At 44.3% G+C, this 22,347-nt stretch overlaps 1 protein-coding gene across 1 annotated transcript; it reads left to right on the forward strand.

Moving 5' to 3' along the window:
• Positions 1-687: 687 nt before the first annotated feature.
• Positions 688-22,247, forward strand: aprt (adenine phosphoribosyltransferase). The gene is made up of 5 exons (XM_055648999.1): positions 688-848; positions 14,980-15,083; positions 18,777-18,910; positions 19,014-19,092; positions 20,471-22,247. Exons 1-5 carry the CDS (start codon positions 757-759, stop codon positions 20,608-20,610), a joined length of 549 nt encoding a protein of 182 aa, XP_055504974.1. The 5' UTR covers positions 688-756; the 3' UTR covers positions 20,611-22,247.
• The last annotated feature ends 100 nt before the right edge of the window (positions 22,248-22,347 follow it).

Consider the following 22,347-nt stretch of genomic DNA (forward strand, 5'->3'; position numbering starts at 1 on the left):
GAACGGCTGAAAAAGGGTCCTGACCCAAAATGTTGCCTATGTATATCCTCCAGAAATGCTACCATTGAGTTACTCCAGCACTTTGTGTTATAAGTAGGGTTCAACATTAGTATAGGAAGGAATTCGAGATTCTGGTTTACATTGAAGATATTCACCAAATATTGGATTAACTCAGCATCTCTAGCTAGCAATATTTGCAGTTCCTTGTGTCTACATTGTGCATAACGGCTTACCTATTTTACCAAATGCATCAATGCCAACCTTGGGTGCTCATGGCGCCATTGACCTTGATGGAGACTACTCCAATCAGTCTGAAGAAGGGTCTTGACCCGAAACGTCACCCATCCATTCTCTCCAGAGATGCTGCCTGCCCCTGCTGAGTTACTCCAGCATTTTATGTCTATCTTCAGTTTAAACCAGCATCTGAAGGTCCTCCCTACACATTTCGACTGCTCCAAAGATGACTTGTGGCCTGGTTCAGCTCCTAATGACCTCCCTGTTGGTGGAGACCAAAGATTGGTGGAGACTGCTCCAAAGTTGACTTGCGGGCCTGGTTCAGCCCCTGCCTTCTCAGCAGCGAGCAAAGATACTAGATTTGGCAGCAGCGAGCAAAGATACTAGATTTGGCAGCAGCGAGAGAGGAGCGCTCCACCTCCCAATGGGCGGGCAGCAGGGGGCGCCGGCGAGCGCTCCCGCTTCCTCCTCTCTCGATGCAGGGACAGGGAGACACTTTGTGGCGGCGGCGGGAGCGGGAGGATGAGCGCGGAGCAACTGGAAGAGAAGCTGAGGCTGGTGCACTGCAGCATCAAGACCTACCCCGACTTCCCTAAGCAGGGCATCTTGTATCGGTGAGTGTCCCGCCGGTGGACAAGGGCAAGGCCGACCTCAGGCGGTGATGTCAGGGGTCTCCCCTGGGCTGGAGGACGACAGACTCGCCGGGTGATGAGCCGGGTGGTGGCTGGCGGTAGTTTTGGAGGCGATGTGCTCCGATTGCCGTGTACACCGAGCTCCTGGTACCTTGGTAGATGCTCGGGGTGCGGTCCTGAATACTCCATTTTGTGATCACACGAGGTTTCATCAAGAACACCCTTAAATATTCGGTACAGTCCATCTAGTAACGTCTTCCCGTGATAGAGCTTGAAATAGTCTGTTGGTGAGTCTGGCGTTAGGACATCGCCCGAGTGGCATGTGTTGGGAATATTGCCAGTGGGTTTGGAGACTTGTTGCAGAGAAAGCGTCCGTTGGTTGGCGATATTGCCTCAGTTCCTTGTTGAGGTGCTGAGATCAACGGAATGCATGCGGATAATATAGTACAGCATAATAAGAGATAACATATCTAAAATATAGAACAGTAATGTTCTGGTGTGCGGAGTGTCTCTGCTGGAGGAGATTGTTCAGGCATTTGCCTCATGAGGGTGGACACGTAGTATTTTTTTAGGATGTTTTTTTAAAAGTGCGCTGAGGAGTTCAGGACGTCCTAGAGCAAATGGTAATGAAGGCAGGAAAATTTAAGCAAGTCTGTATGACGAGGTAAATTGAGGCCTTGGTCAAGAGTAAGAAGGAGGCATCGGACGGGTGTAGGCAGCTGGGATCAAGTGTGTTCCCGGGGAGTTTCGGGAACTAAGGAGGGGGCTAACAAAAGGAAATCAGAAGAGCAATAAGGGGACAGGAGATAGCTCTGGCAGGTTGCATTAAGGATAATCCCAAGAGATTTTGTGTGCATAAAAGGAAAAAAGGTAACCAGAGAGACTGTGGGACCCCTCAGTAATCACAGACAATTCTGCGTGGAACCACATGAGATGGGCTAGGTCCTCAAATAATATTTCTCCTCTGTTTTTACCATGGAGAAAGACTGGAGGAGGGAGGAACTTGGGGTAATCACTGGAAGTGTCGAGAGCAGTCAGTAAAACAGTCACTGAGGCACTGAAGATCCTGACACATATGAAGACAGACAAATCTCCAGTGGTTGATCAGATATATCCGAGGACACTGGGAAACTAGAGAGGAAATTGTAGCAGCCCTGACTGCGATTTATGAGCCGTCATTAAATATAGGTGAGGTGCTGGAAGACTGGAGGCAAATGTTGTGGTGGCATAAGTGCCTTTATTCAAGAAGGGCTTCAGGGAAAAGGCTGGGAACTACAGGTCAGTGAGTCTAACATTTGTGGTCAGAAAGTTACTAGAGAGTATTCTGAGGGATAGGATATACATGTGAGGAAATATTATACAAATAGAACCGCTTGGATAGTGACTTTTATATAAGCTAGGTAATTTGCAAAAGAAAAGCTTAAAGTTTTCCTGAACCGAAATGAAGTGCGGACAGACACATACACACAGGCAGAGCATGGAGGCCTGAACCAGAACCTGCTTAGCTTAGGTTATTGTTTGGGGCAATTATAGCACTGAAAGAAAAATTGTATTTGATATGGCTTTGTGTTGAAGATTCGGAAGCTGAATAAGGGGCCTCTTCTTAGGCCATCTGCTCTGTCTCTATGGTACATTTTTGAGCTCTGAATGTGACATAAAGGTGAAGAGTTATGGCTTGTTTTGCTAGGTTTGAGAGAATTCAAGGCTGAGAGATGATAGACTGCAGTTAGCTTTGGCTGTGTACAATTATAATGTGTGATAAGGAATAAGATGCAAGTGAAAGAATAGTTGCTTTGAGAAATAATTAGATTGAGGGAGTAGTTTATAGAAGGTTGAAGCAGATGGAATTCTGACGTAATGGTCTGAGATGTAGTCTCTTGTGTTCTGCCTGGTACATGAGATTGGAAATCCTACTTCCCGATAACAGGAAAGGCACCAAACTCATATTAAGTAAATTGACAGATTTACGACCCATGTATCTTTGGATGGGAGATGGAAATGTGCGTTTTGAACTTAGAAACTGTAATTCGGCAAACTTATATAATTAATGTTTTAAAGACATAGGTAATGGTATTTCAAAATGTGTAAAATTATAGTAACACCAATTATGAAATGTATTGGCTTAATAGAAAGGTACACTTTAGACTTATAGAAATTGTTTAGATTTATAGAAATATATTTTCTCTTGGTATAGACAGTGTGTATGACTTGTGTGATCATTGTGTTATATATGTATCTTGTATTTTGAGGAATGGTCTTTCATAAGAGCCTACTGGGGTTTTGCCGTGTTGAAATAAAATAATTCTAAAACAGTTATAAAGCACAGGCAAACAAAGGCTGTAATGAGGCCAGGGAAGGGGGATCATGTGACTGACGTTGTAAATCACCAGAAGGACTCGGATGATTGTCTAGCTTGTTACTAGCTTGTCATACCCTCTGTATCTAAAATGTCTAATACCTATATAAATGCAATGAGTTTGTATCAAAGTTACTCCTCTCTGGACCCGCCCCAGAGCATCAGCTCTGTTGGAAGGTTCAAGAGACTAGTCTCAGCTGAATAAAGAATTGATTTTAACAGCAACAAGTGTTTGAGTCAAGTTGACTTTAGATTGAAAGAACTCAGTTTAACACATGCATTTAGATGAACAAGGGCTGATTAGCGATAATCAGCATGGTTTTGTATGTGGGAGATCGTTTCTCACAAGTTTTTTGAGGATATCAAAAAGGTAGATGAAGATAAAGCTGTAGACGTTGTATACATGGGTTTCACTAAGGCATTCGTCAAGGTTCCGCATGTAAGGCTGGTCTGAAAAGTTAGATTCCAGAGGATTCAAGAAGAGATAACTGAACGGATAGAAAATGGGCTTCATGGCAGAGGGTGATGGTAGAAGGTTGCTTTTCGGACTGGTGGCTTTGTGACTAGTAGTGTGCCTCAGGTTTTCGGTGCTGGGCCCATTGCTATTTGTCTATATCAATGATTTGGTTGAGAATGTACATGACATGATTAGCAGGTTAGCAGATAACACAAAAGTGTGTGGTATTTTAGATAATGAAGATGGTTGTCAAATATTGCAGTAGAATCTTGACCGATTAGGCAGGTGGGCCAAGAAATGGTGGATGGAATTTAATACAGTGACATGTGAGGTGTAGCATTTAAGGAGCACTAATATGGGCACAACCTACACAGTGAATGGTAAAGCTCAGGGGAGCGTTGTAGAGCAGAGGGATCTAGGAGTACAGGTAGATAGACACAAGAACCAGGACTTGAGGGCCTGAGCGAGAGGGAGAGATTGAGCAAGCTGGGTCTATATTCCTTGGAGTGTGGGAAAATGCGGGCTAATCTTCACGGCGGCACAACGGTAGAGTTGCTGCCTTGCAGCTCCAGAAACCTGGGTTCAATCCCGACTACAGGTGCTATCTGTACAGAGTTTGTACGTTCTCCCCGTGAGCTCATGGGTTTTCTCCAGGATCTTCGGTTACCTCCCAAACTCCAAAGATGTACAGGTTTGTAGGTTAATTGGCTTGGTATAAATGTAAATTGTTCCTAGTGTTTGTAGGATAGCGGACATAGCTGGTCGGTGCAGACTCGTTAGGCCGAAGGGCCTGTTTGCACGCTGTATCTCTAAACTAAACTCTAATCCATAAAGGTGTATAAAATCATGAGATGAATAGAACTGGTAGACACACAGAGTCTCTTGCCCAGAGTAGGAGAATCGTGAACCAGAGGACATAGGTTTAAGGTGAGAGGGGATAGATTTAATAAGAACCTGACAGATAACTTTTTCACACAAAGGGTAGTGGGTGTGTGGAACGAGCTGCCAGAGGAGGTAGTTGAGGCAGGTACTACCACAATGTTTAAGAAACATTTAGACAGGTACATGGATGGACAGGTTTAGAGGGATATGGGCCAAATGCAGGCAGGTGTGACAGGTTTAGATAGGACATGTTGGCCGGTGTGGGCAAGTTGGGCCAAAGGGCCTGTTTCTACGCCCTTGCTGTGTAACTATGTATATGTGAGGCAAGGCTAATTGTGGAGGGTTAGTGTGAGGGGCGGGGAGAAAACTAGAAGACAACTTCAGAGTAACTGGCTTGTTGCCTCGCTGTTCTTTATGCCCATCCTCAGACAAAGAAATCAGGAAATCTTCTCTTTGGATAAACATTTAAAGTCAGTAAAAAACAAAATGTGAGTGGAAATTAGCAGGCCATGCAACATCTGTGGAAGGAACGGCACAGGTAATGTTCAGTTTGAAGAAGGGTCCCGACCTGAAATATCATCTGTTCACCCCTCCATAGATGCTGCCTGGCCTGCTGAGATTCCTGAGCACTTTGTTTTCTTGCAAGATTATCATGTGACCTGCAGTTTCCTGTGTCTCAATTTAAAGTCACTAAATTGGCTGCATGTCTGTTGAAGTGAAAGGCTTTGGAAGGGTAGGATTGGGTTAGAGATTGCAGTCTGAAGAAGGGTTTCGGCCCGAAACGTTGCCTATTTCCTTCGCTCCATAGATGCTGCTGCACCCGCTGAGTTTCTCCAGCTTTTTTGTGTAACCTTCGATTCTCCAGCATCTGCAGTTCCTTCTTAAACATTGGGTTAGAGATGTTGGCATTGTAGAGGTGACATGAGAATACCTGTATATGAAATCAAGTCGCACCTGCATCTGTGAAGCTGCATTAATAGTAAGATTAAATGAGAACTTACCAGTTCGAAGTTTGATCTGTATTTTATGAAGAGTTACGATGAGGGATTACATGAAGAACCCGCTCAGTGCGCAGGCGCGGCATACTTCCAAGCAGCGGTGTGGAATCACAGATAGACACAGTTATTTGAAGTAAAGATAAGGAGACATCAGTTTACTAGTTTGATCCATATAATGAGGGTGGGAGCGGAGGGCACGTAATCCCTCATCGTAACTCCTCATAAAATACAGATCAAACTTCGAACTGGTAAGTTCTCGTTTAATCTTACTATTTTACTTCGGAGTCACGTGAGTGACTACGTGAAGACTTCAAAGGTCTGTGATTTCAAACCGTGTAACAGTTTTTATTTCACTCACTGCCGAAGTTCTTGAGGGAGGAAGTGTTATCGCAATCAACCAATGGATCTGTTTTTTCAAGAAACAGAAAGGTATTTATTAACAATAACAAAAAATAAATTGCTCCCCCGGGCTTAAATTAAATATTTGCAGTTTGTAATATTCTGTCTGCAAATAAGTCAGGCTTCATCAACGGCTTATTATAAAACGTTCTGAACGTCGTTTCCCTCGACCATCCTGCCGTATTGAGAATGTGGTCAACCGGGACGTCCATTCGTTCAGCCGCTGATGTCGATGCTGCCCTAGTGGAATGGGATTTAAATGTATTAGTGTCTATTCCGGCAGCTTTCAGTACCTGTTTGAGCCACCGTGAAATGGTTTGGCTCGTTACCCGGCCATGAGGTTTCTTGTGGCTGACCCATAAGGCTTTTTCACTCCCTCTGAGATTGTGGGTTGTGTCTATATATTGTTGTAGATGGGTCACGACACACAACCTTGGCTCTGGTGGGTAGGCCCGGAATACCACCAGTGGATTGGGCGTTCCTGGCCTGCTTTGTTTCACCAGACCTAGAATGATAAACGTAATCTGGTCTGGGGTGACCACCATGTTGTCCAGTCTTAATTTGTGCAGCGACTGGACCCTCTGAGCGGATACGAGTGCCATTAACATGAGCGTCTTTAATGTAGATTGCTCGAGGCTGAGGGATCTAGCTGGTGGCCATTCCCTGAGGTATGTCAATACCACACTGATATCCCAAACATGGGTATACCTGGGTTTAGGGGGCTTAATATTAAAAATGCCCTTCATGAGTTTTACCACCAGAGGATGGGATCCCATGGCCTGCTGTCCTGCTGGTTTTAGGTAAGCAGGCAGGGCGCTTCATGCTGTATTGATGGCACTGTTACTGATCCCTTCGTCATGGTGTAGATGGGCCAGGAACTCCAGCATGTCGGTGGTTGTGGCAGTTGCATATGTTGTCCTTGTTCCCTGGCAGTATTTCTCCCATTTTTTGATACAGGTTAAATACTGCCTCCTGGTGGATGTTCGCAGGGATGCCGACATGGTGGTGATAGTTCATTCGGATAATCCCAGTCCCTGGTAAGGTCTATTCAAAACCTACAACCCAGAAGTTTGATGTTTTCATGGCATGGGTGGCTTATGCCTGATACTGGGTGAGTCAACAACCGTGGTCCACTAGGGAAACCCATAGGTGACTCGACCACCATGTCGTGAAGAACTGGGAACCATGGCTGTGTAGGCCAGTCGGGCACCATCAAAATCCCAGAAGCAGAGTCCATCTGTATTTTGCGAAGTACCCGACTGATGAGGCAGAAGGGAGGGAAAGCAAAGAAGAAGTAATTTCCCCAATCCAGCTTGAAGGCATCTACCGCTGCTGCCTCTGGGTCTGGTTCCCAAGTCACATCCATAGGTAACTGGTGATTCAGTCTTGATGCAAACAAATCGATATCTGGCGTTCCATATTGCTTAATAACTTTAGCAAATATTTTTGGGTTTAACATCCATTCGATGTTATCATTAAATTTTTTCGTGACCTGGTATCTGCCACTGTATTTAGCTTACCTGGTAGATAGGCAGCCGATAGCCAAATATGTCTTTCGACACAGTATTGCCAGATCACATTGACCAATTTGTCGCATGATAATGATTTTATGCTCCCCATATGGTTAATATAAGCCACCACCGTAGTATTATCAATCTGTAACCGCACATGCAAGTGCTGCCTATTAGATGCATATGCTTTTAAACCATAATAGGCACCCAACATTTCTAGATAATTGATGCCCAGTGTGTGTGGTAATGATGACTCTGGTTTAGTCCATCTGCCACCTGTGCTGGATATGGAGTTAGTTGCCCCCCCCCCCCCCCCCAGCCTTGAGCACTGGCATCTGTTTGAATAACTAAAGTAGGGTTAGTGACGATGATAGGGCTGAAACTGTGCCAAACATTCTCTGCCCACCACTGTAGCTCTGATATAGCTCCAGTGGGTAATTTCATGATTCGATCATAGTGACCCGAATATCGTTTTAGTGCATGTACCTTTGTTCTTTGTAAATTTTGATAGTGCAAAGGTCCGATTTGTTCATGGTAGTAGATGGCTTCAACCTAGATTTATCTGGATGTAGGACGAACCCCAGCGTTCCAAGAAGCTGTTTTGTAACTAACACTGCTGCCACAGCCAATTCCTTCGTTTTTCCTACTAGCTCAATCCGGAAAGATGGATAGCAGATTTTTCGAGCTTACTCTGTTTAGAATTGATAAGGTCTCACAAAGGAGATAGTGGGCAAAATTAGGGCACATGGTATTGGGGGTAGAGTGTTGACAAGGATAGAAAATTGGTTGGCAGACAGGAAACAAAGAGTAAGGATTAGCGGGTCCCTTTCAGAATGGCAGGCAGTGACTAGTGCGGTGTTGCAAGGCTTGGTGCTGGCGCCCGACCCAACCCCCGAACCCGCCCCCCCCCCCCCCCCCCACCAATATAAAATAAGCTAAAGAATACTAAAAACATACATTTAACACATACTATTAAAACACAAAGAAGGAAGGGGCAGACAGGCTGTTGGCAAGGCAGTGAATATCTATGGTGAATTTCTTTGGAATTTCTATGGTGAATTTTCTTCACTCTTGCCGAGCATTTTGATGCGTGACTAGGTTTTAAATAAAATGCTGCATCAGTAACAGTTGCTGACACTGAAAATAATGGCAGCAGAAATATAAATTAGATTTTTGAATCCTGGAGTTATCATTTTCAACAATCAATCCACTCGTGTAACTTGTTTAACTTGTTTTCGTGCAATGCTAATGAAGGTTATGCAGTTTTGAGGTTAGATATCACTCCTCTTCTGATCCTTTTCCAAAATCATTTCTCTGTCATCATGAAATGAATTGCATTTGGCCATTGAAAAATATTTAGTTGTACCGGAGCGGTGGAGGAACGCTGCTGCTGCTGCTGCTGCTGCCGATGCCGCTGCTGAGTCGGGGGCTGCTGCTGCGGGTCTGCGGACAGCGGTGCCGGGAGCCCGTGGCTCCCTGGAGAGAGACCGCTTTTCGGGGCTCCTGCAACAGAGAATTCTCCCGCCCGTGTTGCGGGGTTGGGGAGCTACTGGAGCGGGGCCTCACTACACCGCGCCCCGCGCGGCTGGATGGCCGCTGTACTTGCGAGCCACACCGGGGGCTCCAAAACCAAGACCCGGTGTGCGACCTCGCACCACCCGGCGTGGCTTCAATGGCCGGGGGACAAGCGCCATCGCCAGCCGGGGGTTTTGACTTTGACTCTGACAGCGGGGGGGGGGAGAGTGCAGTGGAGAGATAAGGTTTTTTTGGCCTTCCATCACAGCTATGTGATGGATGTTTATGTAAAATTGTAATTATGTTGTGTCTGGGTCTATTTGTGTGTAATGTATGGCTGCAGAAACGGCATTTCGTTTGGACCTCTAGGGGTCCAAATGACAATTAAATTGACTCTTGACTCTTGACTCTCTTGACTCTTGGTGCAACAGTAATAGCAGTGAATCTTTTATAAATTCATGCATTGCAGTGCAAAGTACATCATTATTGTTTAAATGAACATGGATCTCTGCATTACCACAGTAAATTAAAAGGTTACCCTGCAGGTCTAAGTTCTTTTTCACAACATCATAATGGCTCAAATCGTGTAATGTCTGGTGAACAATTCATGAAGGGCATTGTTTAGGTCATTGCTTTTTAGGTCATGTTCATCGGTACTAACTGTGATAACTGATAAGTTATCAAGTTCTGACTCAATCAGACTAAAGAAGGGTCCCGACCAAAATGTCGCCTGTCCAATCCCTCCACATGCTGAACGACTCCACCATTGTGTTTTAATCAAGATTACAGCATCTGCTCTCCCTTCTGTCTTTACTAAACCATTTTTAAAAAGAGTACGGTACATCCCTGTCTGACTCTCCTGGGACCTACTGATCCCCCTCTCCCCTGTACTGGGCATCTCAGTAATGATGGGTCTTTTCCTTCCCCCTCTTTTAACCAGGTTACCCCGACCACACCCACCCATACAATAGTCCTCACTCACCCCAACCCCCCTCTTCTCTGAACATCCCCATCCCCATCAAACCTCACGGCCTCCGTCCACTCGTCCCTCCTCTGACCCCAACCCCCACCCTTGTCGTGTCTTCATCATCCCCCCCTGACCTCCCCTTTCCGATACAGTCTGTCCTCAACAGAGGCCCCAACTTTGTTCCCCTCCGCCTCCACCTCAACGAGTTATGGGTCCGCCATGATGTAGAGCTTTTCTATCATATCAGGTTTCTTCAAAATTATTTTACATACATAACATTCATTTTTTTCCTAAAAGTTTCCGCCTCGATGCCTTTTTCTATGGGAAGGTCCTCACCACCCACTGATGACCCCTCCTGGGATAAATAAACATATCGTATCGTATGAAACATTAGAAATTTAAAACATAAGTAGAAGTTTTCAGTGAAATGTGAAAGGTTCATCTCCATAGTGAAACATTAATCAGTATTGTTTAATAAGCTGCATTCAAAAAGGAATATTGAAATAATCTATAATAGCCGTTCAAAGCACTGAAGTTTTCATTGTATAGTACTTATCTAATTTACTTTTTTTAACAAAATAGCAGAGTTGATTCCAAGTAGACACACTTGTTTTCTAGTAAGTGTTTTTCTCATTTCAGATATTAGTATCATACTAGTTAGGTTTCTTTTACAAATATTCCATTAGTTTGCAATGGCAATGATGGCCTGAAATTGGTTTCACTTGTGAACTTTACATGAAAATGATGCGTAATTTTTTGAAATGTAGTATTTGAGGATATATTCTGATATATTATTGATTTCTAAAACTTCAGTGAATTGAGACGTTTCTTTAAACATTAATTCTCCCAAGGGCGCCAGTGGGGATGTTTCAGCTATTTTGTAGCTGGGGATGGGAGCTTTTCAGCATTGCATTTGTAGAACAATTCTGGCAGTTTTTATACTTTTGTTTGGTGTCAACTCATTAAAGAACAAAAACTATTGAATTGTAATTTCTCCCAGTGTGTCTACTTGGATAATGGGCTGCATCAGGCTTGATCTGGCCACGCGCCTCTCTTCCACTTCCTGCAGGATGGACAGAGGTGCACATGCTTCTCTGCAGCTATTTACAATATACATCAATGATTTTGATGAAGGGATTCAAAGTAACATTAGCAAATTTGCAGATGACACAAAGCTGGGTGGCAGTGTGAACTGTGAGGAGGATGCTATTAGAATGCAGGGTGACTTGGACAGGTTGGGGGAGTGGGTAGATGCATGGCAGATGAAGTTTAATGCGGATAAATGTGAGGTTATCCACTTTGGTATCAAAAACAGGAAGGCAGATTACTACCTAAATGGCGTCAAGTTGGGAAAAGGGGAAGTACAACGGGATCTGGGGGTCCTTGTTCATCAGTCTATGCAGTAAGCATGCAGGTACAGCAGGCAGTGAAGAAACCGAATGGCATGTTGACCTTTATAACAAGAGAAGTTGAGAATAGGAGCAAAGAGGTCCTTCTGCAGTTGTACAGAGCCCTAGTCCCAATCTTGGTCTCCTATTTGAGGAAGGGCATTATTGCTATTGGAAGTGCAGCGTAGGTTCACCAGGGTAATTCCCGGGATGGCGGGACTGACATATGAAAGAATGGGTTGACTGGGCTTGAATTCGCTGGAATTTAGAAGGATGAGAGGATATATTAAGAAGCATATAAAATTGTTAGAGGAATGGACAGGGTAGATGCAGGAAAAATGTTCCCAATGTTGGGGTGGTCCAAAGGGTTCAAAGGTCTTTTATTGTCACAGGTACCAATTAAGGTACAGTGATATGAGAATCACCATACAGCTATACGGAAAAAAAGCAACAAGACACAACTACATAAAAGTTAACATAAATATCCACCACAGCGGATTCCTCATTGTGATGGAAAGCAAAAAAGATTGGGACGATCAAAGCTCCCGCAGCCGGCGGTCGAAGCTTCCGCGTTGGGGCGGTCGAAGCTTCCGCGTCTGGGCGATCTAAACACCCGTGTCGGGGCGGTCGAAGCTCCTGCGGCTTGGAGTTCCCAAGTCGGTCGAGCTCCGTGATGTTAAGTTCGCAAGCACCCACAATTAGAGCTCCAAGTTCGATCCCTGGCAAAGGGATCGCGGGCTCCACGATGTTAAAGTCCTGTATGCTCCCCGTGGGGGAGCTCTCAAAGGTCAGTCTCCAGCAAAGGCCGCCAACTCCTCGATGTTAGGCCGCAGTGCAGACAGAGATACGATACAGAAAAAATTGCATCTTCCTTGAGGTAAGAGATTAAAATAAGTACTATACAGTGAAAACTTCAGTGCTTTCAACGGCTATTATAGATGATTTCAATATTTTTGTTTGAATGTAGCTTATTAAACAATACTGATTAATGTTTCACTATGGAGATGAACCTTTCACATTTCACTGAAAACTTCTACTTATGTCTTAAATTTCTAATGTTTCATATGATACGATATAAGTTTATTTATCCCAGGAGGAGTCATCAGTGGGTGGTGAGGACCTTCCCGTAGAAAAAGGCATTGAGGCGGAAACATTTGGGGAAAAAATGAATGTTATGTATTTACAAAATAATTTAGAAGAAACCTGATATGACCATCAAAAGTAAGTTAACAATGCCTTACTTTTGATGAAATTCAGCGAGCAAACGTGATAATTCCCGATATTTTGGATCTTTAAATCTCCACGGCAAATGTCTGCTAAGCACTTCCGCTGTTTTTCCACCTTCAGTTCCCTCTTGTAATTACCTTACTTTCTATCTTTTTTTTTGCCTGAAAATTTAGGTCGCTGTGCTTCACGGTCACCCCGACTAGCACAGAAAATTTCAGCTCAAATATCGGCCGTTTTCCATGTTTTTAACGGGTGGGAAAGTGCGTGTTTTCCCATTCACTAACATGTACCGGATGTATAACATGTACTCCAGTTGAGATTTTCGGTCACGTGGGTGCGGATCTACGCTCCAGTGACCTTTCGTGAAATCACCCTATATTCAACCCATCACCTTAGCAGGATTGGGAATAACCATGAATTTGGGTCCACAGCATGAGATCAGATGTTCCCGGCTTCTGATCTGCAACACATTTCATGCTTCTGCACTATGTTATGCAGGCACAGAAGTCTGGAATACACAGAGACCTACACTGCATATTGCTAGTGGTTCTCTATGAAATCATTAGTTAACAATTTCGCCCTCTGCGCTTCTATTTTCTCAGTTGATAGTAAACATTGTACGTCCACCTTTCATTGCTGCTGCTATCCTTTTTTCTATCTGTGAATCTTTTCCTTATTTATAGGATGCTGTTGTTGCTGGCAAGGACAGCTTTCGATTGCCAGTCTTCAGTTGCTCTTGAGAAGTTTGTGTTGAATTACTGCTTTGAATTGCGGTGGCCATTTTGTTGAAAGTACTCCCATAGGTGGGGCGTTTCCAGTATTTAATGCCAGTGATGATGAAAGAATGGCAAAATAATTCCATTTAGGGGGAAATGTTACTTCGGAGGAAAGCATGCACCTCCCCATGTGCCTGCTTCTCTTGTCTTTGTGGTAATGATTGAGCATTTGGTTGCTGGAATAGTTTGAACAAGTAACTGCAGTACATTTTACATTTCTATAAGTAAATCATGGGAAAGGAGCATCTTATCGACACCCTATGAAGAATGCCGCTGCCTGTGAGCCTACAATTAGTTTAGTTTAGAGATACAGCGCAGAAACACGCCTTTCGCCCACGGGCTCCGTGCTGACCAGCCGTCCCCGCACATTAACACTATCCTACATCCACTACGGCCAATTTTCACATAAATTGCATCTGAGTATGGAACTCATAGTATTCTCTGGTCATGTCTAGTTTTGTGATTTTGATTAATAATTAGAACAAAATAGATAAAATAGGTGCATGATGCTTTGACATTAATACCTCAGTTATATCTGTAATATTTCCGTTTTGTATGTGAAGTAGAATTGGTTGCCAACTGAAAGCAAATTTAAGTGAAACTTTAACATATTGCAATATTTAACATTTCCTGCAAGTTACTGAAATGTCACAGATGCTAAGTGTAAAATTACGTAATTTGCCTGCCAGCAGACTTTGTGAAAACATCTTAATATATGTTTTTATATCTTTGATATTAATAATAATTTGGATGAAGGAAATGCATTTACCAGGTTCATAGCTGCATTCCTAATTAGACGTTTTTTTGTTTTGCTCTGTATTGCCTGCCTGTAATATTGTTAAATTCTTAATCCATGTATCTGATCATGGCCATTCCAACCATTGTTTATTGTCACGTGTACCGAGGTACAATGAAAAGCTTTTGTTGCGTGCTATCCAGTCGGCGGTAAGACAATACATGATTATAATCGAGCCATTTACCATGTTTAGATACATGATAAGGGAATAACATTTTGTGCAAGGTAAACCAAGCAAAGTCCGAACAAGAGGGTCACCAATGAGATAGATGGTAGTTCAGGACTGCTCTCTGATTGTGGTAGGATGATTCAGTTGCCTGATAACAGCTGGGAAGAAACTGTCCCTGAAACTGGAGGTGTGCGTTTTCACTCTTCTGTACCTTTTGCCTGATATGAGAGGGGAGAAGAGGGATGGCTAGGGTGCGACCCATCCTTGTTTATGCTGCTGGCCTTGCTGAGGCAGTGTGGGATGTAAATAGAGTCAATGGAAGGGGGGTTGGTTTGTGTGATGGTCTGGGCTGCGTTTGCAATTCGCTGCAATTTCTCAAATAATATCAAATAGAAGTGCGCAGTCAAAATCTACAAATGTACAATAATTGCTTAGTTTAATGAAAGTGCATGTTTATAGTTGATGCCAAAGTATACCTGCAGATGGTGAAACAAGAACAATACCCAGCAAGTGGGAACAAGTGTGCTGGTATGACCCTTTTCAGAACCTGAAATTCATGTCTGCTGAACAGAAATCTTACTTACACCACCAATATGATCTCTTGTACTCTCCACTGATGGCATTTCCAATACTTTATGCTGCTGCATTTAATTTCCCACCTATTTTTTCCAGAGACATCATTCCCATTTTGAAAGATCCCAAAGCCTTTGTTGCAGTTATTGACCTGTTTGAAGACCATTTGAGAAAGAAGTCTGCCCAAACGGAATTAATTCTGGGTAAGTCAGAGATTGTTTCAAAAGAGTGCTTGTTGAAGTGAGTTTGGGGGAACCTTCAAGAGTGTGACATGAAGATAAGACCATGTCACAGGAGCAAGATTAGACCATTTGGCCCATCAAGTCTGTTCCACCATTCGATCATGGCTGATCTATCTTTCCCTCTCAACCCCATTCTCCTGCCTTCTCCGTGAAATGCTTGACGCCCGTACTAATCAATCTCGCCACAAAAATACCCAATGACTTGGCCTCCACAACCTTCGTGGAAAGGAATTCTGCAGCTTCACCAGCCTCTGGCTAAAAAAATTCCTCCTCACCTCCGTTCTAAAGGTACGTCTTTTTATTTTGAGGCTGTGCCTTCTGGTCCGAGACTACCACTTGTGGAAACATCGTCAGCACATCCACTCTTTCTATGTCTTTCATTATTTGGCAGGTTTCAATGAGAACCCCCTCGTCCTTCTTAATTCCAGGGAGTCCAGGTCCAGAGCCATCAAACTATCCTAATGCCCCTGTCCCACTTAGGAAACCTGAACGGAAACCTCTGGAGACTTTGCGCCCCACCCAAGGTTTCCGTGTGGTTCCCGGAGGTTGCAGGTGGTTGCCGGAGGTTGCAGGTAGTGGAAGCAGGTGGGGAGACAGACAAAAACCTCCGGGAACCGCACGGAAACCTTGGTTGGGGCGCAAAGTCTCCAGAGGTTTCCGTTCAGGTTTCCTAAGTGGGACGGGCATTATACATTAACCCAATCATCTGGGGTGGGAGATTGCACCCTTCACGTGGTCCGCCCTGTTTCGACAAATGCAATCAACCCGGCGTGTACAATCAAATAAGATCAAATAGAACAAGTTGTCCGACAACTTTAGGCTGTGCATGCCAGACGCACGGTTGGTTTACAGGCAACTCCAAGATTGGTGGCGTTGCAGACAGAGACGGCGGCTGTCAAAAGGATACAACTGGATATAGATCAATTATAGATATGGGTGGAGAAATGGCAATGGAGTTTAATCCAGGCAAGTGTGGGTATTGCATTTAGGTCAATAGTCAGATTTATATCGTCACATACACAATAAAGTGCAGTGAAATGAATTTGCCAGCAGCTATACAATAAAAAAAAAGAACACACAATACACAATAAAAATGTAACACAAACATCCACCACAGCATTCATCACTGTGGTGGAAGGCACAATGTTCAGTCAGTCCTCCTCCATTTTTCCCCGTGGTCGGGACCACAAACCTCCGCAGTCGCCGCTGCGGGCGGCCAGATGTGCGGGCAAGGTAACTCCCGAATTGGTGCTTCCCTACCGGAGACCGCGGCTTCAAGATCGTGTAAGCCCCAAAGGTATGGGGAAAGTATACAGTTAATGGTAAGAGCCTTGATATACACAGGGGTCTTGAGAACTTAGTCCATAGTTTCTGGAAAGTAGCAACATAGATAGATAAAGTGGAAAGAAGGCGTATGTTATGCTTCCTTCATTGATCAGGGTATTGATCATGTTGCAGCTTTAAGAAATTGGTAAGCTGCAGTTCTGGTTTCTCCTTCACAAGCAGGATGCAAAAGCTTTGGGGAGAGCGCAGAAGTTATTTACCAGGATGTGTCCAGGATTAGAGAATATCACCTATAAGGAGATAAGAAGTGTTGGAGTAAGGCACTGTGGGTCAGGCATCATCTCTGGAGCATATGAATGGGTGACATTTTAGGTTGGGGCCCTTCATCAGGCTGAGTGTGGTGGCCAGCCCCCGGGCACCCCTACCCTTGACCACGATCCCAGATGCACACTATGCTGTCATCACCCAGACCTTCACCAATCTTGTCACTTGATTGGCAAACGCCCCTCCACAGCCTCCAACCTTATTGTCCCCAGTCACCCAGACCTGTTTCCTAAAATCTACAAGTCAGGGCTTGATTGGCATCCCATCCCGCCCGGGAGATATCTCACACCCCACTCCAACCTGAGATATTTGTTCTAACCCAGTACTGCTGTTCCTCACTGCCCGCTTCCTGGGACCCCTGACTGGTTCAAAAAGCTAACTCAGCGGGTGCATCTACTATGGAGCAGGACGTTTCGGGCCGAAACCCTTCTTCAGACTGATCGGGGCGGGGGCGGGGGGGGGGGGTGGGTGGGGACCCATTATTAGGAGTAGCCAGAAGGCATGGGAGGAGACAGCCAAGACAGCAAGGATAACTGGGGAGAATTCGATGTTCCCCCCAGGATGAGACTCCCCAAACGGAATATGAGGTGCCTCTCAATATACGGTGCCTCGCTGCTGTGGCACTCCAGGAGACCCAGGACAGAGAGGTCGGAGACGGGAGTGGGAGGGGGAGTTCCAGTGCTGAGCCACCGGGAGGTCAGCTTGGTTATTGCGGACCGAGAGAGGTGTTCGGCGAAACGTGCCCAACCTCCGCCTCGATATAGATCTGCTAACATTTAGAGCAGCTACTGCATTTGGAAGAGTGCAGGTTAAACCTCTGTCATGCTTGGGTCCTTGAACGGAGTCGAGGGGGGAGGTACAAGTGTTGCATCTCTTGCGGTTAAGGGAAAGTGACCCAGCATAGACTAGGTGACCGCTTCACTGAACACATGCTCAGTCTGCCAATGCTACTGGATATCCGAATAGCTCACCATTTAAACTCTCACCATTTAACTCTTCCCATACTGACCTTTCTGTCCTGGACCTTCTCCAGTGCCAGTGAGGCCACGCCCACACTGGTGGAACAACACCTCATATACCGACCGCTGGGTAACTTCCTATCCAGTGGTATGGCCAGCAAAATCCCCAATTTGAGGTAACCTACATACAATCCCTCGTCTTTTCCTCTCACTGCAATTGTCCCCCTCTCGTCACTGCCTACATTTTCACCCATTTATTGCTCCCACTTTTTGTCTCCTTCCACCTACACTCCTTCCTCTAGCTTCACAATTTGTTCTTTTTCAATCCTTCTCTCACGTCTGTCTTTTCATCTCTATCCACATATCACTTGCCAGGCTTTATCCTGTCCCCTTTTCTCTTGCAGCTTTCCCCACACCCCACCACAATCAGCCTGAAGAAGTATCTGGCCCAAAATATTACCTATTCATTGATCTCCAGAGATGCTGCCTGATCTGCTGAGTTACTCCAACATTTTGTGTCGGTTTTGTAAACCAGCATCTGCAGTCTCTTGTATCTCCAGCTATAAGTAGAAATTGGACCAAGTTGGATCATGTTCTCCTGAGCATCGGAGGCTGAGGGGGGAGACACTTTAGAAGTATATAAAATGATGAGAGGTATATATAGGGAAGTACTGCTTCCAAAATGGTGCCTAACCCTGGCGACTATTTGCTTGCTAGCCACAAAAGCAGATCTTCAATCACATATTACAAACGTTCCACCAGGGGTGGAAATGTTAAAGTCTACAGGGCATGTTTTAAGATCAAAGGGATAAAGTTTAAATGAGATGTGCGGGACAAGTATTTTTTTTCAGTTTGGGATGCCCTGTCATCGAGGTGCTGGTGGAGTTAGATATGACAGAGGCGTTCAAGAGGCTTTTAGATGGGAACATAAAAATACTAGAAATGATGGAATATGGAGCACATACAGGCAGTGGAGTTCAGTTTAACTTGGCGTGCGTGGTCCCAAGTGCCTGCTCCTGTAGTTCTATGTTCTTGGATCTGCTCTATATTACACATTCTGAAGTAACACAGTGTTTGTGTCCCACAGGTTTGGACGCACGTGGATTTCTATTTGGTCCTGCTCTGGCACAAAGACTTGGAATTGGCTTTGTACCAATTAGAAAGAAAGGAAAGCTTCCGGGTAAAGTCTATTCCATGAGCTACAGTCTCGAATATGGAGAGGTGATCCTTTGTGCATTTTCTCAACAAAAGGGGAAATATCTTCTTTTACTATACGACTGTCTTTATACATTAATATTCTGAAAGGTGCTTTTCTCTTTCCTAGGCTGAAATTGAGATGCAAACTGATGCTGTGCAACCACAGCAGAAAGTGGTCCTCATTGATGATTTACTTGCTACTGGAGGTACAAGACACTTTCTATATTACAATTACATTCATTTGTGCCTTCAACCCACTCTATAAGTTGATCTGAACATTTACGTTTTTTCTTCGATATGGGCAGTTCTGTAACATGATAGTGGTATCCCTAAGAAACGTTGTGTTATAAAGACAATTGTCAATAGGGGGGGGGGGGGGGGGGAAATAAGGGGCTGGAGTTTTAGACTTGTAACAACAAAGGATTCTCCGCACAGGATTTTCAATAGCATTAAGTTTATTTTTGCGACTTCAAGCTAAAGATTCAGAAGACTACGTTACATTGTTTAATAGAGTATAGTTGCACAAGTGGCAATAGAAGCTGTTGCCTGGCAACTTCAGCGGGCAGCCAGACTTAAAGTAGCAGCACTGTTGTTGAGAGACAATGGTGTGAGATTACTGTGGGTCACGGAAATAGGCTTGTGCCCATGTACGGATTATATCCAGGACAACGTTTTTCTGTTTGTCAACCTCCAAAGTGGTTCTCTAATTCCCAATCGAAATAGCATTATAACCAATTCATCCCACGTATGGGCGGCACAGTGGATCAGGGGTTGGACAGGCTAGATGCAGGAAGATTTTCGATGTTAGGGAAGTCCAGGAAAGGGGTCACAGCTTAAGGATAAGGGGGGTTCTCTTTTTTCACACAGAGAGTGGTGAATCTCCAACTCTCTGCCACAGAAGTTGAGGCAGTTATTAATATTTAAGAGGGAGTTAGATGTGGCCCTTGTGGCTAAGGGGATCAGGGGGTATGGAGAGAAGGCAGGGATGGGATACTGAGTTGGATGACCAGCCATGATCATATTGAATGGCGGTGCAGGCTCGAAGGGCCGAATGGCCTACTCCTGCACCTAATTTCTATGTTTCTATGAGGGGGTAGAACTGCTTCCATACAGCGCCAGAGACCTGGTGTGCTGCCTGTGTGGGGTGTGCAAGTTCTCGTCTCGGTTTCCTCCCACATACCAAAGATGTACATGCTTGTAGCATAACCGGCCTCTAATTTGCCCCTAGTGTGTAGGGAGTAGATGAAATAACTAGTGTGATCAGTTGATCAATGGTTGGCGTGGAATGATGCGTCTGTTTCCATGCTGTATCTATAATAAATAACGTTCCCCAATTCACCACTCATTATATCCAGTTTGTGTCATAGCAGACCACCGGTACATTACTGACAATATTGCAAATCGTCTGATAATTCCATCAGTGCAGTTTAACATTCTTTAATTCTGTAAGCAAATTCTAGGATGTTATGTTTAAAGAACACTACAATGATTTCGTAAAATGTTCCATTTTTAATTCTCAAGTAGGTATAATGCTCTTGATAAAACAAAATGATTGAATCGGATTCATTTGTGTTTATGGTGCAGGTACACTGGGAGCTGCCTGCAACTTGCTGAAACAAGCGGGAGCTGAGATTCTTGAATGCTTAGTGGTGGTGGAACTTAAGGACCTGAATGGAATAAAGAAACTGAATTGTGTGCCCCTCTATTCACTCGTGCAGTTCTAAGCAGCGCTGTCTTCCAGAATCACAACGGCCTCAAATTACGTAAAATGTAGTTAATTTTGTCTTCTAATCATCGGGAGCAGAGTGGGTGTTGATCTTTACCGATTCATTTTGCAACACCCGGCCCAATTGAAGCAGCGTATGAACCATGAACATGAACATGCTGAGAACCACCATGAACCCTGAACTTGAGACTCTGCTGAGTCCTGGATAAACTCTTTGTGTGGGAAACCTTTGAGATTTTTTTTTCCAGACTAGGACAGCTTCATTGTCTCTAGTGTGTTGCCTGCTTTTGAGATCTGGTGTCAAATTGACTGATGATGCTGAATACATGGCCAAATTTGATTGCAAGCCTTAATTGTGCACTTACTGCCCATTTTAAGACCCAGGCATTTATTTATCAATAAAGTTGATATAATATGGAAACAGGAAACCAATGCAGCTGGAATCTGGAGAAAATCACAAGTTGCTGGTGGGACTCAGTGGATTGAGCAGCACCTGTGGGTTGGGGTGGGGAAAGAGGAAAGCAGAATTGTTAATGTTCCTGCTTAAGAGTCTGTGCTAGGACTGAGTGGAGAAGGGAAAGGGCCAGTCGAGGGGAAGGGGGAAAAGATGACAACCAGGTAGAGCAGTCTGGCGGAGGAATGCAGGGGAGATAGCAGCAGTTGGGTGATAGGTGGAAGCAGTCAAGGGAAATAAAGGGCAGGTGAGGAATGGATGCAAATGACAACGGGAAACAGTAAGGGGGAGGTGAAGATCAGACAAACCAGGTGGGGGAGGGAAAAGTAAGATGGACAGAGGGGGGTGGGGTAAATAGGAAACAGAAGGCATGGTTAATGAAATTGGGAAATACAATTTTCATTTCAAGCAGCTAGTTTCCCACTCTTTATGGTCTGCTCATTACTGCTACTTTCCCAATAAAAGCAGGAGGCGCTAGCTACACTGTTCTCTATCCCCCGTCACTACCATCCAGAAACCTACATGTTCCTTCCAGGTTAGACAATGATTCACATGCACATTTCCAACATCCTCCAACTGTTACAATAGCAATTTTTCCATTTTCCTTGATGCCCACATTACAACCACTGGGTGGAGGGTGTTACATTATAGAACATTTGTTCCAGGCCCTACAGGGCCCCTTCCTCTACAGATCATTTCAGCATCTGCAATGGGTGGATCTCCCCACCAAACAAGTACTAGACATATGTTAAGCTCCCTTCGTGTCAGTAAAACGATTCTTGTCCTTTCCACATAATAGGTTGTACTTGCTGCTCCTGCTCTACTCAAACTAGGTCCAAGTTCAAGTTTTATTCTCGTCAGTTGGAGCATTTTTGTTCCTTTACCTCAGGAATAGCTATGTTTCTAATAGCTAATATTCACTTCAAAGATAAATAACATTGCATTTCCGTTAAGTGGGCATAGCGAGTAAGGACAAATTATAATAATTACATGGGGTTCTGGCTAAGGTATCAAATAAGTTCCGATTTAGGAATATCCAATGTCACTGTCATTTTGTTTCCCTTGCAACAAGTATATACTGCAGTTAAACTGTAGAACAGTTGAAGGAACTGGTGACAAGATCCTAGAAAACCTGTCAATGTTTTAACATGAAAAATAATAACAGTGCTGACCAAGGATAATGACTACTTTCACAATTAATGGCAGAAATACAAGCAGCAGCATGTTTGCAAAGAAATACTGTAAGAACCTGAACTTGCGTTCATTTCTGTTCAAGGTGAC

The sequence above is a fragment of the Leucoraja erinacea genome, chromosome 17 (genome assembly GCF_028641065.1).
Source record: "Leucoraja erinacea ecotype New England chromosome 17, Leri_hhj_1, whole genome shotgun sequence".
NCBI lineage: Eukaryota > Metazoa > Chordata > Chondrichthyes > Rajiformes > Rajidae > Leucoraja > Leucoraja erinaceus.

What these genes read in the sequence shown, in the direction of transcription:
- aprt (XM_055648999.1), top strand. Translation starts at nt 757, where the DNA reads ATGAGCGCGGAGCAACTGGAAGAGAAGCTGAGGCTGGTGCACTGCAGC. An exon ending in CCAAACGGAATTAATTCTGG is followed by an intron (nt 15,084 to 18,776) that starts GTAAGTCAGAGA and finishes TGTGTCCCACAG; the next exon opens with GTTTGGACGCACGTGGATTT. An exon ending in TGATTTACTTGCTACTGGAG is followed by an intron (nt 19,093 to 20,470) that starts GTACAAGACACT and finishes TTTATGGTGCAG; the next exon opens with GTACACTGGGAGCTGCCTGC.